Source organism: Mastomys coucha, unplaced genomic scaffold, assembly GCF_008632895.1.
Source record: "Mastomys coucha isolate ucsf_1 unplaced genomic scaffold, UCSF_Mcou_1 pScaffold14, whole genome shotgun sequence".
NCBI classification, from domain to species: Eukaryota; Metazoa; Chordata; class Mammalia; order Rodentia; family Muridae; genus Mastomys; species Mastomys coucha.
The window spans coordinates 62,264,065-62,282,601 of record NW_022196896.1 but is presented as its reverse complement, the minus strand read 5'-3'; the positions used below and the strand labels follow the sequence as shown (position 1 = coordinate 62,282,601).

Here is an 18,537-nt window from a genome sequence, read left to right as displayed (position 1 = left end):
ATGGACTTAGACTCTTGAGACCCTTCCCTGGGCCGTACTAGCTCTCCCTGTGGCTGTTGGAGAGGCCCATTGTAGATGTATATAGGCCATACATCTACAAGAGTCAGGTATGGTAGGCAGGTAGTGGGTATCATTCTGTCTCCTGGGAAAGAGTAAGGGTACAGAGAAAAATCTCTTGTGTTCTGTATGGAAATACCACCTGTCAATAAAAAAGTTTATGGCCAATAGCTGAGGCAAGAAATCAGAGGTGGGACATCCTGTGGAGAGAGAGGAGATTCTGGAAAGGAGGCACGGGAGATGGTTGCATGAAACTGAGAAGGTAACCAGCCATATGGCACTCATAAGACAAACAAGAAACTGAGTTTCGAGCTAGGCGGGGAATAGGTGCTAGCTGTTGGCCTAGACGTTTATTCATGAAATATTAAGTCTGAGTCGGTACCTCTGTGAACAAAGAGGCTGAGGGGAAAAGCTCACAGAGGAGGGTGCACCTGCTTGGCAGAGCTGAACTGACAAGTTAGGCTGGCACTTGAATGGAGTAGGCTTGCTGCTGGTGACAAAGACTGACCCTAAGCCATAGGAAAAAAGAGCTCACAGGGCCCAACTCCGAAGAAAGTAACCATTTTCCAGTGCAGATCCGCACCCCTACCCCGGCCTGAGGGTATTCAGTCCACAGTCATTAGGTCCTCAACTCAAGACACTCTGTGGGCTTCATCTTTCAGGTTTGTCCCGACAGACAGTAGGCCCACTGTGACCAGTTAGAGGCAGCTGGTAGCATGACAACAGAGGGTTTATTTAGATTCCTCCAGTCTCCACTCAGAAGTAGTGAATCTGTCTCTGACCCAGGACTCCAAGTCTGCATCCTGACTGGCTAGTAGCTCAGCTCACTCGGCACTCAGGAAGACCCTCTTGCGGGCGGTGTTGGTATAAGGGTGCCAGCGCCACTCTACATCTGCGGTGGCCTCCTGCTCCAGTGTGCCCAGGCGAATCATGTACACTAGGGTGAGGGGAGAGATGTTACCCCACACGCAGCCAAGGACCCCCCCTTACCTCCCTCAGGCATAAACTAAAGTCCCAAACTCACACTTGAGCTCAAATCGAGGCCCGACCTCAGTCAGCTCCACGTTGCGGTGGTCTGTCTTCTTGTAGACATGGTGCCTGGGGAAAAAGAAAGCAGAGTTAGGTATGTGGGTCAGTAGGGGCTGTGGGTCACCCGAAGGACTACAAAGATCATGGGCCCCACACTCAGCCCACGGACCCACCGGAATGAAATGTAGTCATCCTGGTTTGCAAAGGTGATGACCCGATGGCTGTCGTCTTTTGGCACAGGGAATAGGTAGCGAAGAATGTCAGACACCTGGGGACACAGGGACAGAGAGTCACAGGGCTGGCCTGAGCCTCAAGCCCTCACCACAGGGTTCCCATACTCACCCGCTTGCCCAACCGTGAGGAAAAGCCATGAGTGATGAGGTGGGGCTTGGCTTCTGACATGGTGCCCAGGTCAGGGATGTCGTGCCTCATGACCACATTACACAGTGTGAAATAGGCAGTAGGACCGAAGGGCAGATGGCTGACAATGAGCCCCACTGTAAGGAGAGGCTATCAGACACTCTGCCATGACAACAGCCTAAGCTCCCTTGCCCTCCAGCAGGCCTTACCAGGTGTGCCTCGATGCTCATGGACGATCAACAGATCGGTGACCCCATTAGCTTTGCAAGCTCTCACTAGTGCTCCAACCTCATGCCGACCTCGGTTCATGCGCTGGGCACCTGGGAACACCAGCTTCAGTTCCTGCTCATGGACCAACACCAAATTAGAACTGAGGCCACTAGGCCTGGGCATCCCCTACTCCCTATCCCCATCCAGTACCTTTGCAAACATTTTCAGGCGAGAACTGGGGTCCCTGGAGGTAGTGATCATGACCTTAGGATCCTCAACCCCAGCCCATCGATACTCATCATCTACATGGCTGGTTACACCTGTCACGAGAACAAGAGGCAAGAAAACTGCTGACTCTGCTCAAGAGAGCCTCACTGGTGACCAAACACAACCGAGCAATGGAACAGTCTATGGTGACAAAACTCTGAATGGCTAAAACCAGAGGTGAAAGACTCTCTTTCCGCACAACAAATATCTATAATGTCCACGATTCTTTCCCTGCTTTTTGAATGATACATTTGGGTACCAGTGCAAAGGACACTTCGGCTCCAGCAGACACTCCACTGAGGAAGAGTGAGTAAAGACTAAAAGCTACTGTGTTTATTGTATAAACAGAACTGAAAGCATTTGTCCAGGGAGAACCCCTGTGATGCCACCCAGGCAGACAGGAGGGAACCTGGGGACAGAGACAGAGACTGCTCACCTGGACACTTCCATCAGGTGGGAAATTGTCCAGTGTGGCTGAAGAGGACATGTACCCAAAGGAAGTGGGCACAGAGGTTGGTTCAGTGTGGAAGAGGGCTGCAGAGCACAGTTTACCTTCACCACCAGCATCATCGAACTCCAGGGATCCCTGTAAGGCTAGAGCCTCCCGGCGTAACTCGGTGGGAATCAGCTGGTTTTCTGCAAGGAAGAGATAGGCAGAATGAGACACAAGCAGGCCTACCAACGTATATGACACAGTGTGTTCACTAGTGTACAGATTGCATGTGAAAGTCCCTGATTTCTTTCTTAACATTCTCAAAAGAATCAGTAAAGAAATATAGAAGAAACAGAGGTAACAAACCAACTACTTTGCGTATTTCATTGGAGATATGGTCTTGTGAGGCCCATGGTTTGGGTTCTGAGTGTGTCAATGACAGGGTATGCCACCATACCTAGCTACCAACTTCTTTTCATCGAATTGTCAACTAATGGTCACCGGGGAGCTCATTTTCTATATACTTCTTCATTATCAATGTTATTTTTATAACCAGACAAAAACTAAAAGAAAATTGATAACTCACTGGTGGGTAGTTTGCTTGCAGGTTAAGACCCTGGTATTGAGGAGCATTACAAAAATAAAAAATGCTTAAAAAAAAAAAAAAAAGAAAAAGAAAAAAAGGGCTAGTGAGATGGCACAGCAGTTAAGCAATGTCTGTTCTTTTAGAGGTCCAGAGCTCAATTCTCAGCAACCACACAGCAGCTCACTACCATCCATAAAGAAATCTGACACCCTCTTCTGGCATGCAGTGAGAGCACTTGTACTAAATAAATAAATAAATAAATAAATAAATAAATTTAAAAGAAATTGTTTCTTAAGTAGGAAGGAAGACCAGTGACCTCCAAGTCTTCACACTGCCTATGTAGGTGGTCAGCATGCCTGCCTTTGATCCCAGCACTCAGGAGGTAAAGGCAGGGGATCTCTAAGAGTTTGGGGACAGCCTGGTCCACATAGTGAGGCCAAACAAGCCTATATAATAAGGCCCTGCCTCAAAAAAACAGTAACTACAAAACAATATAAAAAAAGAACACTGCAGCTGGGTGGTGGTGGCACACACCTTTAATTCCAGCACTTGGGAGGCAGAGGCAGGTGGATTTCTAAGTTTGAGGCCAGCCTGGTGAGTGAGTTCCAGGACAGCCAGGGCTACACAGAGAAACCCTGTCTCAAAAAACCAAAACCAAAACCAAACCAACCAACCAAACAAAAAAACCCACTGCTATCTGGATGCACAGATCACCTAAGGTGCTCGGCCTCAGCTGGCTGTGGGTCAGAGAGTCTTTCTGTTGACTAAGGTGGGGCAGCAAGGGCCGAGGCCCAGTTCTCCCTCTCCAGCATGTGAGGGAGGGGGGAGAGTCTCAGCAGCACTCTCCAGCTACCAAGTGAACAGAAGCTCTCCTCTGCCACAGGAAAAGGATCCTCCCTAGGGATACCCACAAGAAGGAAAGCCCAACCATTCCTTCTGCATCTGAGAAACTATACTGAGCCCCCAACCCAAACAAATACAGAGCCGAACACATACTCCAATTACTTAGGGATATAAGTAGGAATAATTTATTTATCAGAATTTATATTATTTATTGAACACAAACAATAGCTTACAACAGTTTCTTTTAATGCAATATTTAATATAGTGATGGTTGTAAATGTCAATATATTGATCATTTTTCTGTGTATGTGGTCCTGCCTGAGCGCGCGCGCGCGCGCGCGCACACACACACACACACACACACACACACACACACACACACACACACGTTCAGGTAACTGCTAAGGCCAGAGGACACTGGATCCCTGGGGTTACAGACAGTTGTAAGTCACTCTACATTGGTAGTGGGGAATGAATTTGGGTCCTCTCAAAGAGCACTAAGAGCTCTTAACCCTTGAGCCGTGTTTTTAAACTTTTTTTTAAAGTTATGGTGATAGGTCACAGATGCTTAACATTATGCTTATATAGCCCAGGCTGATCTGGAACTCATGCAGCCAAAGCAAGCCTTGAACTCCTGATCCTCTAACCTCCACCCTACCAGAGTTGGGATTACAGGCATAGGCCTCTAGGCCTAGTTTAGTCAGGCTGGGGACAGAATCCAGACCGTCCTTCATGTTAGGAAGCACTCTTACAACTGAGGTACAATCCCAGCCCTAAGATTATGCTTCTTAACCCAAACAAACTTTACATAACACACATACACTTTATAGTCCTAAAATACAGGAACAGAATTTAATCACCGGAACCAGGGATGATGTACTGTCAGACAGGAGACATAAAGCTCCTTGGATACAAAACCTAAATAGGAATAAGTAGAACATTTCCAATTAAGCTCTGTGATATAGGATCTTCATTTAAGAGGGCAAATGAAAATGTGGATTAATGTAAGGCAAAGTTTTAAGCTAACTTGTAAAACAAATGTCAAATTCTAAGCGGAAGAAGATTCTTAAAATGCAAGACAATTATAACAATCAATAACAGATTTTCTAACTTTGCTTTGAAGAAGACAAGAACAAATACCAAGGATTCTTGCAGACCCATCCCTAGGATGGGAATCAATAAGATGAGGCAAAGGTTTGTTTGTTTGTTTGTTTGTTGCTTGTTTTGTTTTGCTTTTTGGTTTTTCGATACAGGGAATCTCTGTTTTAGCTCTGGCTGTCCTGGAACTCATTTTGTAGACCAGGCTGGCTTCGAACTAAGAGATCGGCTTGTCTCTGCCTCTGGAGGGCTGAGATTGAAGCCGTGTGCCACCGCCACCCGACCGAGGCAAATGTTTTAAAAACTAAAGAAAAACTAGATATTCTGTAAGCAAAACTAGCAATCAACCTGTAGACATGGGCAACTGCAGCACACACGGCCATACTATCCCGTGGTGGGACAATTCAGAAACCGGCGAGAGGTCTTACCTGTTAACAGGCAAAGAAAGGAAAGATGCTCGGCCAAGCTGATACAAACACATGAAATTCAAATGCGTTTACACCTCTGTGTCGCATGCTCTAGCAAGGGCTTGGAACCCACCAGCACTGGGAGGCCTTACCTTCTAGAGCACGCTTGACTCGCTCCTTCTTCTCCTGAACAGATCGCTGCGCATCCTCCCGGGCCTTGCGGTACAGGTACTCGCGGCGCAGGCGAGCCTCCCGACGGAGCTAGAGAACAACACAGGGTCATCCATCCGCTTCGGAGCACCGAGGACCACAACTCAACCCTCCCGTAGTCCCCTTCTTTCCCCCTAAGCCAGAACACGAAATCAAAACATCCCACCATGATGAGCGCCGCTCCCACGAGTCCGAGCTCTTCTAGCTCGGCCGGCACCACGCAGCGATCACTTCCGCCCTTAACCAAAAAGGTCCTCTAGAGGCTTCACTCGATTCTACTGCTGCGCAGAGTGCCCCATCTCAAGATGGCGAATGGCGGAGGGCGTCGCAAGGTGATTGGTCAGACGGGCAACCAATTAATTACCCGGATTTGGGATGTCACGTGGTCTAAGACCTTCCTGATTGAAAAGTCCGTCCGCGGCTTCACCAGTGCTTGAGTGGGTCAAGCAGCAGGCAAACAAGGAGTAAAAGCCGGAACTGTGTGCATGGCTTCCTAGATTCAAGTTAAGGTCTGACTTTTCATAGCCATCTGATTGAGAAGTGTTCCGCTCCAGGCGCTAATCCGAGTCCTGACTGTTGACTCGGATCACCCGGAGGTTGAAGACTTTGACTTCCGGGTCACGATTAGTACTGCCCCCCCAAGGGCGGATCCCGAGCGCTGATTGGCTGTCATGCACTAGGGCTCGCTGTGATTAGACGGCTTGGAGGGAAGTGGCTCCGCCCATCCGTGTCTCAAGACTGGCTGGGCCATGGCGGTCCAGGCCCTGCGAGAGGAGTTGGACTCCAAGTGCCTACAGTTGCTCAGTGACCTGGAGGAACTGGAGGCGAAGCGGGCGGCGCTGAACGCCCGGGTGGAGGAGGTGGGCCACGGGGAATGGAGGGAGGGATAGAAAGCGATCACAGGGAGGGAAACAGTCTCAAGTCTCTCCTGTCTCCCCAGGGTTGGCTCTCACTTGCCAAGGCTCGCTATGCCATGGGAGCCAAGTCGGTAGGGCCCCTGCAGTATGCCTCGCGTATGGAACCTCAGGTCTGCGTGCGTGCCAGGTGAGGCCCACCCTTTGGAGAGTGTGGGTGGGAAGGACCTAGGCCTGCGCGGCCAGAAATCCAACTTCCCTTTTTATTTTTCAGCGAAGCCCAGGATGGACCCCAGACCTTCAGGGTGATCAAAGCTGACGCCCAGACCCCCGAGGAAGTGGGACCTAGCGAAGCATGTGAGTTTCCTTTCCTCCTGTCAGCCTTTACTCAATGCTATAGACAGAACTCATTGAACATTTAAGGAGATTACTTCATTCGGAATCTGATTAATGGAGAGCGTCTGAGCTGGAGAGTTGAATGTGTGTGTGTGAGGGGGCGGTTTTTCCTTATACTTTGATAGGTAGGGTTCAAGTAACAGGATAGGAGAGCAGCCCAAGGAGGTCTAAGGGAATGGGATTTTTTCCAAGCCTTGACATTACATGATTGGGTAAGAGGGTTAAGGGAATGTTAGTGTTTAAGCTGATTGATTCACAGCACCTGGTCAAACCACAAGAAGGGACCACACTTCTAAAAGGAGCATCTTGACCTGGGCACGACTCATGTTTTCTTAGTCCGCCCTGTTATTATAGACTGGCCACAGCTGCTATGTCTATATTGCAACTGCCAAGAACATTTGGGGGTTTTGTTTTGTTTTTGTTTGTTTGTTTGTTTCAGAACTCGAGGGTGGGGGCCAAGTCACTCTGAGGGCAAGTTAGCTTAAAATGAAGTCTGAAAACAAAATGGAGTTTGTTCTGGTACTTTAATCCCTAAATAAGAAGTTAAAGGTAGGCTGTTTTATAGTGGGATCAGTTTTGCAGTTAGAGGAGCTCAGCTGAACAGAAAATGTGCATCCCTATATCTAGATGTTCCTTGGAAGTAAACCTCTAATCCCAGTTCAGATTCCTGAAACAGACTGGGGACATTTCAGGGTCTTTCGTCATATTTAGGTAAAATAGGCAAGGTCAGTCTGTGATCTTGTTATAGGCAAACAGAATTGTCTGTCCTGGAAGTCAGAACAGACAGAGTCAACTGGATTACAAAGGGGAAGGGTGTTATTTCCAGACACATGAGAAGGTTGGGGAAATATCTAACCTTCAGTGTTTCCCAGAATCATGAACTTGGACTAAGCTCACTGTGGTCATTAACCTTTCTTTCTCCAGCTCTGCGCAGGCGCAAGGGCCCTACCAAGACCAAAGAGTCAGGATCCCCTGTAGTTCCTCAAGATCCCTTGAATTGGTTTGGAATCTTGGTTCCTCACAGTCTTCGGCAAGCCCAAGCCAGCTTCCGGGATGGTGAGTGGATCCTGTTGGCTCTGTAGCCACGTACTGAAGTCCAACCCTTTTTCTACAGGAAACACTTGAACATTAACACCATATGAGGACTTTGCAGATTTTCACGATAGTAAACTGTGTTAAATGTCTGCTGGGGTTCTCCCCCCCCCCCAAAAAAAGCATTCACTGGCTGTTCTTAGCATTCTAGGTTCATGTTTGTTAACTGCTAAGGGATATAATAGTAGCCGGGGATAAAATGGAATGTTTATTCTCTATAGAAGAGATAGACAGTGTATAAATAGATAGGCAAACTAATAGACCTTTATTGTAGTTTCAGGCTCCAAAAGTCATGAAAAAGTAACATGGGAGTGAGTGGGTGGGCCGGGCTGTTTTATAAACATGGGACAGGAAAGGCCTCTCTGGAGATAAAGGAAGAGCTTTGTAAGTGATCTAGGTGAACTATGCTCTAAGGAGACCAACTAAGCCCTAGTTGGTCTAGCTACTATGGAAAAAGCCCTGAGGTACTGAAAAGGAAAAACTAAAGCTTTGGACCTTTGCTGACTAGGTAAAAAAATTATAAGTCTGAGAATCCAGCACAAGCTTGCCCACAAAGGCCTGGGAATGAGCAAGCAAGCTGTTAGATACCACAAGAACTGGCAGGTCGGGAAGACATGAAACTATAAACATAGAGGAAAACATATCTAGGCAAGCAAGGACATGTCCGGGCATGCAAGGACATGTCTGGGCAGGCTCTGAATAATGGACCATCTGGCCCCTTAGATATGGTTTGAGGTCAGCAGAAAGAAACTATTGACTCAGATAAGTACCACCCACAGAAAAACCACACATTGCTTTTAGGAATTTCCCGCTTTGGACTGCATGTATTTTTAAACTAGCCAATCATGTATAGCCACACCAATTCCTTTGTTCCCCAAGACCCTTCTTCCTATAAATACCCTGGGCCTCGGGGTTGATTCCTTGTCTCCTGTGTGAGATTGGGGGTCGAACCGGAGCTCCGAAAATGTGTTTACATCAAGTCGCCCTCTCGTGTTTCACTGGGTACGCGTTCTCCCAAGACTCGAGTGAGAGTCCCCTTTTGGGGATCTTTCAGTATTTGGACTGGAGAAAACACAGGGGATGTCAGAGAGCTGGAGTACCAAGAGCTGGGACCAGGGAATCAGGTCCTAGTGAGGTTTCCATAAGGACCTTTACAGCCATGGGCAGGCCCAGGGTCAGCAGGGTGAATCAGTAGAATCGACAGAGTAATAGGAATCCTTTGGATGCTGAGTGACGACAGACTGGAGAGCAGAGAGAGGAAGCAGGTGCCTGGATCAGCCAGCGTGGGGCATAGATAGAGGCATTAGGAGTGGAGTAATCCGTGGGAACCTGCACACATGGAAGCCCCAGGGTCTGCTAACAGATTCAGGAGTAGAGCTCTTTCATCTGTGGGCAGGTAACAGGCAGCAGCCAGGGGAAAAGTGAGTGGTGGCTGGGGTGAGTTCCTGTGGGTAGGCATCTATGTCTGGACTGTCGGAAACCTGGACTGGAGAGAGATATGGAGATCCAGTGCAGACTTGTGGTAGTTAATTTCTGGAGTTGTTGACACTGGTGCACATAAAAATTGAGATGGAGATGAGTTGAGGGTCAGGGAGTACCAACAAGAGACAAAGGAATAGGGCCCCAGAGTGGGTTATCCTAGACGCCAAGAGTCCCAGAGTGGGTTATCCTAGACGCCAAGAGTCCCAGAGTGGGGTATCCTAGATGCCAAGAGTCCCAGAGAGGGATATCCTAGATGCCAAGAGTCCGAGAGTGGGGTATCCTAGAAGCCAAGGGTTTTGAGAAAACATCCCTGGAGGGCTAGGGAGAGTCATCAGCCATGCTGCTTGGTGGAGAGTAAAGACAAGCGTGCATAGCCCACTGGATAAGGGAGGAATGGAGAACAGAGGTAGACTCATGCTCAGGTGCAAGAAAAAGGTAGAGGGCCATGAGCTTGGAACAGTGATAGAGTTTGATGGTGGAAGGGCAAAGCAGGGTTGCGTGATCTGTGAGGTGCTTGCTCATTCCTGGCAAGCACAGTGAGTCAAGGGAGGGTTTTTGTTTTTGAGGAGATGGTTGGCACAGATGAGATGAAAGTGAGGGTCAAGCGATATCATACTTGGAATGTTTTAGGACTATTGTACAGGTTAGGGAGGCCTAACACCTCTGCATTCTCGGGGCACGGGGGTGGGGGGGAAGTCCATGGGTCCTACCATGATGACATTCCTCTTCTCTCACCAGGCCTACAGCTGGCTGCAGATATAGCCAGTCTCCAGACTCGCATCAACTGGGGTCGAAGTCAGCTCCGAGGCCTCCAGAAAAAACTGAAGGAGTTGGACCCTGGGCCTGCCTGACCTGCATCCACTTTGCAAGGCACCGAGCATAGCCGTTGTGGATGCTGCCACCTTACCTCAGGCCTTCTTCTTTTATAAACAGCCCCCACCTCAGCTGATGCCCCTCCTAGAAATGTCCTTAGTTTGCACAGTTTCCAGCTTTTTGAGGCATGAAGTTGAGTTATGAAGTTTGATGAAACAAGCTGAGCAGTGTTGAGAGCAGTTTGTTCTAGGCCCCTGGTGTCAGGGCCTTCCTCCCTGGGGCAAGACAGTGACCTAGTGAATAACGTCAGTCAGCCAGCTGGTATAGTGAAGCCCTGCAGGAATGGTGAGGGGAGAAAGGGTCTGGAAACATAAGGTAGAGCAGGACAATTGCAGTCAATAAAAGTACCTCTGGCTGGGTGGGGCAGGGCAGGGCGGGGCAGGGCAGGGCATGCCTGTCCTTCCAGCAACTCTGGAGGATCACTTAAGCCTTGGAATGACAGACCAGCCTGGGCAACAGACCTTTAAAGTTGGTAGAAAAGACAGTGTGTGCACACGCACACACACACACACACACACATACCAGGACAGCTAGCAGGAAGTATTACTTCTGTTATAAAAGGTAGAAACAACTGGCACTCTTTGGGGAGACCTTCCGATAGCATTTAGCTTACAGAAGTGAGAGCCAGCGTCTTTGCTGAAGGTGTGTTCTCGCATCTGGGAACTCTGGCTTCACTTTTTTCCTGAGCTATCTTTCCAGTTGTGTTGGGAAGGGGAATGTAATCGTTTGTGGGGTGTAAATATTTCTTCCTAATTTGTTAATTTTGCTTATATTGGTTTTTCTACTTACAAATTGTAAAAACAAACTTATACAGAAAAGTTGAATAAAGTGAAAGCTACAGTAACTGTCACGGAGCTCTTTCATTTTATTTTCAGTGTCTGGGTGCTTGCCAGTGTTTGTACCATGTGGTGCCTCTGCCTTTCGGCTAGAAGAGATGCTAGGAAACCCTGGGTCCTCCAGGAGAGTAGCCAGAGGCTGCTCTTTTGTCGTTTGCTTGGTTTTTCTCTGTGTAGCTTTAGCTGTCCTGGAACTTGCTCTGTTGACCAGGCTGGCCTAAACTCACAGAGGTCCCGTAGCCCCTGTCTTACTAGTGCTAGAATTAAAGGTGTGTGCCACCCCCTTTCATCCTCTATACCCTACTCAAGCATGGCCATGCTCTTGATCACTGAGCCATCACTCCTGACCCTCTTAAATCAATTTTTTTAAAAAAAGATTTATGTATATAAATACACTGTATCTGTCTTCAGACATACCAGAAGAGGGCATCAGATCTCATTACATTATAGATAGTTGTGAGCCACTATATGGTTGCTGGAAATTGAACTCAGTACTTCTTGAAAAGCAATCAGTGCTCCTAACCGCTGAGCCATCTCTCCAGCCCTTAAATCAATTTTTAAAGGAAAGTTGAATTTATGTGATTTTTGCATTTGGGATTGCATTAATACAGTAATAAAGGACTCGTAATGAACTTGTGTGGTTTGAGTTAGATGTTAAGTGAGTCCGGCACCCAGCTTTTCTACCATTGTCCAGGCTGTACTTATTTCTGGCTGTGTATCTCCGAAAATTATCTCATAAAGCTACCAATTTTTAATGATAAACAGCAAGAATAACAGCAGATTACAAACCTGTGAGAGAAAGCACTTTCTTCCCTTCTAGCTCTCTGGTGCCTGTATACGTGGGACTATTGTGACTAGAAAGAAAACGACCCTCTTCTTTTGGGGGGTGGGATGTGGGGTGAGGGTGGGGGGTTCGAGAGACGGTTTCTCCGTACAGCCCCGACTTTCCTGGAACTCACTCGGAATTTACTCTGTAGACCAGGCTGGCCTCGAACTCAGAAGTCAGCCTACCTAGCACCTCCCAAGTGCTAGGATTAAAGGCTTGTGCCACTCCTGCCCGGCTTCTTTTGTTTGTTTGTTTGTTTGTTTGTTTGTTTGTTTGTTTTGTTTTGTTTCTTCGTTTTGATTTTAATTTGAGATGGGCACAGTTGTAAACCAGGAGGGCTATGACCTCGTAAGAAACCTACTAGTCTTTGCCTTCCCAGTTTTGGAAGCATTAAAGGCATCCACCGAGCTTCTGAACATTCTCCTGTCAGTAAAGTGACATCTCTACATGGAAGAGAGGACCGCGAACACAATCATTTTGACCGTAAATTCTTCCTCGGGACCACCTCTCCTGGAACGTTGATCACACCAGGGGTCCAGACACAAAGGCATTTACTGCGCAGCTGGGCTTCGGCTGTGGTGAGCTCGGGAAAGCGCGACGCTGTGACTGCTGGGATAGGGTGAAGATAGCGCCCTCGGCTGCTAGCTGCTGACTTCAGCCACACTCCCACGCACGGAAAAAGTTCTATCTTCTGGGACACTGGCTCCGGATGCAGGCGTCCTTCACTATTTCCTGGAAAGTGAAGATGCTGAAAGATTTGGAGGGTGGAGTTTACACAAGCGGCCCTAATGACGTATGTAACATATAAGAGCAGAGGAGAGACACCTGCCGGCAGCTCCCATATGGTCTAGCGGTTAGGATTCCTGGTTTTCACCCAGGCGGCCCGGGTTCGACTCCCGGTATGGGAACGAAGTCCTTTTATAAACAATTTATTGCTATTCGTGTCTTCTTGCGGCTCTTAATACCTTGCATCAAAACACTGGCTCAGTCTCAGGAAAGTGGGGCCTTAGGGGGTATCGTTCTGCGAACAGACTTTAGCTTTCTTCATAATCATATTAACTAGTTATTTTGCCCAGCAGTAACTTATTTCAGCTATTTATATCAACTATCATCTACAAAATAGATGCAAAACTATAGATACTGAAGTTAAAAGTAACATTTAAAATTTCAAAATAACATTGTGAGTTGCCGATATGGAGGTTTCTACTGCTGGCCCTTCCCAGATTCTTGGCCTGGAGTAAAAGGAAAACGTGGAGTGGAACGAGCAAACAGAAATGGGGACTGAGGAAAAAAAAGCAGGAAGAAGGGAGCAGACCCGGCATCCTCTAGCAGGAAGTGCTCGCCGCGTAGGGCTGAGAGCCGCAACAGCAAGCTAGCGGGGTTTTTTGTTTTGGTTTGGTTTGGTTTTTTGAGTTTTGTCTGTGCCTGTCTGAGTTCTTACCTTATCTGAGTGTACCAGGCTTGATTCCTCTCTCCAGTATGGAACTGACTCCAAACGGTTTTCTTGTTTTGTTTTGTTTTCTTTCTCCCCCCCCCCCCTTTTTTTTTCTGAGACGGGCCCCTGTATATATTCTAGGCCGGCCTTTTAAACTTTCTATCCTTCCGTCTTGCTCCCTAATTACGGGTGTGCTTAGCTGCTCTGGGCTCTCCTGAGTCTACACGTGCACGGAGGACCAAACCTACGAACACTAAATCAGCGTGACTTTCCCATTCTTTTATGCACTTCCCTTGGCTAATCCGAGCTTTAATGCAGGGCTGAGGTGGTCTGCTCCGGATTACTGAGGGTGGAGCTGGCTCTTCCCGTTGGCACTTGCGAGTTTGAGTCCCGTCTGTCTCCACATTCGGTGGCTGGCGACATTGGAACTCCCCGGGTTGTTACTGTACCCTCCTCTTCTTGGGCTCCCAGTGTAGCACTTTTCTGAACAATAGATTCTCAAGATGATACCTACTCATTGCCGGTCAAGTCATGCCGTGTGACTTTGCCACAGTCCCAAGCAAGCAATGGCTCACCAAAGTCTGCAAACCAGATTTGAGGCTTGTCCTGAGGGCAGCACAACCGGTCTCTCGCCTAGGTGGCCGTGACTTTTTTTTTTTTTTTTTTTTTAGCAGCTTCTGCTCCGCCTCCTTCCCCCTCCCCTCCCCCAGCTGTGCAGCTCCCCAGTTTTGAACTGCTCTCTCTGTGTCACCTGAACTCCCTCAGCCGTTAACTCGTATCCTTTAACCCTCTTCCTCACTTTCTAGGAAGGGCCCCAACTCGACAAGGCAGACTCCTGTATACTCTTGGATCCAGGCCTCCATTTTACACGCTAGACCCTGTACTCAGAGTAAACTCCGATGACTGAGAAACCACAAACTGTTCCGGAAGGAGCCACCCTAGACTCCGGCCACCAAGGGGAAAGCACCAGAGCCTATAGATAGATTGCTTAAGTCAAGGGAAACCATTGTTAGCCAATCACGAGCCTGCCAAGTCGACAAGTCCCTCACCCCGCTGTAAGCACAACGAGGGAGCCGAACCTTAGGCGCTCGGAGCCTTTCATGCTGTCCCGCTGCGTCGGAGGGTCCAGAGGGTCGGAGCTCCGGCTTGCATAAAGACTCTTTGCTTTTGCATACGAGTTCGACTCCCGGTGGTCTTTGGGGACCCTAGGATCGGGGCATAACGTTTGAGGGGCTCCTCCGGGATCCCCTAAGTCCCCCAGGACCCCCGAACCGTTGAGTCTGAACCCGGCCGGTAAGTGACTGTTTGTGCTCTGTCTGGGTCTCTCCGCACTCAGCCCGCAGGCTGTCTAGGCGGACGCGCCGGCCGCCCGGAGCCACCGGACTTGGGAGACCTCCGGGACCTGCGCGCAGGGGATTGGACTTGAAGAGACAAAGCGGGTCGCTCTCGCGGTGGCGAGAGGCCGTCCCTCTTACTAACGTTTTTTGCCTCCGGAAGGCCTGAGTGCCTTTTTGTCTTTCGCCCTTCTGTTTGCTCTCCGTCTGGACTTATTTCTTTGTGACTGGCATACTTCTTTGTGACAGACGCCATGGGACAGACCCAGACCACTCCTTTATCTATCTTCCTAGACCATTTCAAGGACTATAAAACGAGGGCTAGAAGGAGAGGCTTAGTTGTTAAGAAGAAGAGACTAACCACTTTTTGCAGGAAGGAATGGCCAGCCTTCAACGTTGGCTGGCCGCCAGAGGGGACTTGGGACTTACCTGTGATTTTTAGGACCAAGGATATCATTTTTGGACAACCGGGACACCCAGACCAAGTATCCTACATCATCACCTGGTTGGATCTGGCCCAGGACCCGCCAAAATGGCTCAAGCCTTGGCTACCGCCACCGAAACCAAGCGCTGCCATACTCGCCCCAGAAAACGGCGAGAAACAAAACACTGAAACTAACTCTAGGGCCCCTCTTTATCCTCTCTTGCAGGATGGCACTGAGGAAGACCTCCTCTTCTCATACCCGCCTTACCGACCTCCACCAGGGGGTCGCCCAGACCCTCAACCTGAGGCCCCAGGAGGGGCTCAAGGGTCCCTCTTGGTGAGCTCGCTTCACACCCAAGGGAAAGCCCCACAAGAGCTGCCTAGTCACCCAGACCCTCAACCTGAGGCCCCAGGAGGGGCTCAAGGGTCCCCCTTGGTGAGCTCGCTTCACACCCAAGGGAGAGCCCCACAAGAGCTGCCTAGTCACCCAGACCCTCATCCTGAGGCCCCAGGAGGGGCTCAAGGGTCCCCCTTGGTGAGCTTGCTGCACACCCAAGGGAAAGCCCCACAAGAGCTGCCTCAACCACCGGTGGCTGAGTCCGAGGTTCTCTCCTTGAGGGCAATAGGCCCCCAAGACGATGAGGGGAACCAACTCATGGAATATTGTCCCTTATCCATTAGAGAGGTATATAACTGGAAATTCAAGTACCCTTGGTTCTCAGAGAAACCAGCTGCGTTAATGAACTTATTAGATTCTGTCATTTTAGCCTAACAGCCCACCTGGGATGACTGTCAGTTGCTCTTGGGGATCCTCTTCAATACGAGCGAGAGAGGATTTTAATTGAGGCCATAAAATTGGTTCCAGGAGTAAATGGGAGCCCTGCTACTCTACAAGCTCTTATTGATGCAGGCTTTCACTCGATCAGACCAGACTGGAATTTTAACTCGGCAGAAGGTAAGGAGAGTCTCCGGGTCTACCGCCAGACTCTGATGAGAGGTCTCAGGGCGGCTGGGCAGGGACCCTCTCATTTGGCCAAGGTACGTAGGGTGCATCAGGAAAAGGCAGAATCACCCACAGCCTTTTTAGAAAGGATAATGGAGGCCTATCGCGCACCTACACGTCCCTAGACCCAGCGGCACCTGAGAATAAGTCAGCGGTCATTATGACCTTTGTAAATCAGGCCTTCCCCGACGTCAAGCACGCATTGCAGAGAATAGACAGGCTAGAGGAGAAGAGTTTGCAAGAGTTGCTGGTGGTAGCTGAGAAAGTGATTGACAACAGAGAAATACTTAAGAGGAAAGAGGTGCAAGCCTATGAGGAGCTATGAAATCAAAATTCAGCCATGATCTGTGTGGACATGTCAGCAGATTCCCTGGAAGAGAGACACCCTCAGCTGTGCCAACTTGCTGATGGAAAAGGTAAGCGGCCCCAACAAAGATGGAAGCCAAAGCTCAAAAAGAACCAATGTGCATACTGTAAGAAGATGGGACACTGGATCAAGGACTGCCCCAAGAAACCTCCAAAGAGGGACAAAAGGGGACAGGGTTCAGACCCCCTCCCTGAACCCAGGGTAACCCTTAAAGTAGAGGAGAAACCCGTTAGTTTCTTAGGAGACACAGGGCCACAGTATTCATTCCAAACCCATGGCAAACTGTCCTCAAAGAAATCGTGGGAACAAGGGGCCACTGGTGTGAATCAGGATGCGTGGACTACCGGAAGAACAGTGGATCTCGGAACAGGCCAGGTATCCCACTCCTTCACAATCATACCAGACTGTCCCTACCCACTCTTGGAGAGAAATTTGCTGACCAAGATAGGAGCTCAGATCTCTTTTGATCAAAAAGGGAACTCTGTCACAGATCCCAGAGGATGCCCTAGTCACACTCTCACCCTGCCTCTAGAAGATGAATATCAATTGTACCAAAGACCAAGCTCTTTCCCGAATGAGATCTCATTTTGGTTAACCAAGTTCCCCTCAGCTTGGGCAGAAACTGAAGGAATGGGGTTGGTGGACCATAGGGCTCCCATTCGGGTTGAACTGAAACCAGAGGCAACTCCTGTCCGAATAAAACAGTATCCAATATCCCGAGAAGCCAAAACAACTATCACACCCCACATCAGGAGGTTCAGGGACTTGGGCATACTAGTACCTTGCCAGTCCCCATGGAACACGCCCCTATGCCCCATCAAGAAGCACAACTCCAATGACTATAGACTAGTCCAGGACCTCAGAGAGGTAAACAAGAGAATTATGGGTATACATTCCACAGTACCAAACCCATATACCCTCCTGAGTTTGTTAACACCTTCCAAGAGTTGGTATACAGTACTGGACCTCAAAGATGCTGTCTTAAGCCTGCCTTTAGACCCCCAGAGCCAACCTCTGTTTGCCTTTGAATGGTACGACCCGGAAAAAGAATTCAATAGACAGCTAACATGGACCAGACTGCCACAAGGCTTCAAGAATTCAACAGCCATCTTTAATGAGGCTCTACATGAAGATCTGAGTGAGTACAGGCAGGAACACCCCAATACCATCCTCTTGCAATATGTAGATGACCTCTTGGTGGCAGCAGAGACCATGGAAGAATGCCAACGGAGTACTGAGGACCTGCTAATGGCCCTGGGGCAATTAGGCTATAGGGCATCAGCTAAGAAGGCTCAAATCTGCCAACGAGAGGTAACGTACCTGGGATACATCTTAAAAGGGGGCCAACGATGGCTACCGGAAGCCCGAAAAGATGCCATTTTGAAGATCCCCACACCCACCACAAAACAGAAAGTCAGACATTTCTTGGGGTCAGTAGAATTCTGTCATCTTTGGATCCCTAATTTTGCAGAATTGGCAAAGCCCCTCCATGAGGCCACCAACAAAAAGAAGCCCTTCCAATGGACTGAGGCCCAGAAAGTCTCTTTCAATAGACTCAAACAGGACTTAGCAGCAGCCTCTGCATTGGCGATACCTGACATCACCAAGCCCTTTCATCTATATATAGAGGAAAGCAAAGGCATAGCTAAAGGAGTCCTCACTCAAATGTTAGGCTCCCAGAATCCCCCAGTGGCATACCTGTCAAAGAAATTAGACCCTGTGGCTTCTCGATGGCCTTCGTGTTTGAGAATTATCGCTGCCACAGCCTTGCTAGTCAAGGATGCAGACAAACTGACTCTGGGGCAAGAACTTTGCATTACCACTCCCCATGCCATCGAAAAGGTTCTCAAACAACCCCCAGATCAATGGGTGAGCAATTCACGCATGACTCAGTACCAAAGCCTGCTACTAAACCCCCCGCGTATCCGTTTCCTACCAAGTGCTGCCCTGAACCCAGCCTCTCTGCTACCAGGCCCGGATTTGGAGACCCCGTTGCATGATTGTGTGGGCATACTAAGCCAAGTGCACGGACTCGGGAAAGCCTAACAGACCCGGCCTCTGCTGAGTGCAGAAGCCACTTGGTTCACAGACCGCAACAGGTTTGTTCTTGATGGA

At 48.9% G+C, this 18,537-nt stretch overlaps 2 protein-coding genes and 1 non-coding gene across 3 annotated transcripts; 2 read left to right on the top strand and 1 right to left on the bottom strand.

The window, feature by feature from the left end:
* Positions 1 to 358: 358 nt before the first annotated feature.
* Imp4 (IMP U3 small nucleolar ribonucleoprotein 4) lies at positions 359 to 6,108 on the bottom strand. Its single transcript, XM_031367124.1, has 9 exons — positions 5,667 to 6,108; positions 5,443 to 5,551; positions 2,476 to 2,559; positions 1,867 to 1,976; positions 1,656 to 1,788; positions 1,429 to 1,583; positions 1,260 to 1,354; positions 1,082 to 1,155; positions 359 to 994 (listed from the first exon to the last, which is right to left on the bottom strand). The coding sequence occupies exons 1-9, from the start codon at positions 5,667 to 5,669 to the stop codon at positions 882 to 884; spliced, it is 876 nt and encodes a 291-aa protein (XP_031222984.1). The 5' UTR covers positions 5,670 to 6,108; the 3' UTR covers positions 359 to 881.
* Positions 6,109 to 6,197: 89 nt separating this feature from the next.
* On the top strand, positions 6,198 to 11,044 carry Ccdc115 (coiled-coil domain containing 115). The gene is made up of 5 exons (XM_031367125.1): positions 6,198 to 6,360; positions 6,441 to 6,544; positions 6,629 to 6,711; positions 7,675 to 7,806; positions 10,063 to 11,044. Exons 1-5 carry the CDS (start codon positions 6,250 to 6,252, stop codon positions 10,173 to 10,175), a joined length of 543 nt encoding a protein of 180 aa, XP_031222985.1. The 5' UTR covers positions 6,198 to 6,249; the 3' UTR covers positions 10,176 to 11,044.
* Positions 11,045 to 12,695: 1,651 nt separating this feature from the next.
* On the top strand, positions 12,696 to 12,767 carry Trnae-uuc. The gene has a single exon. It is a non-coding gene; the product is annotated as a tRNA-Glu (tRNA).
* Positions 12,768 to 18,537: the final 5,770 nt, after the last annotated feature.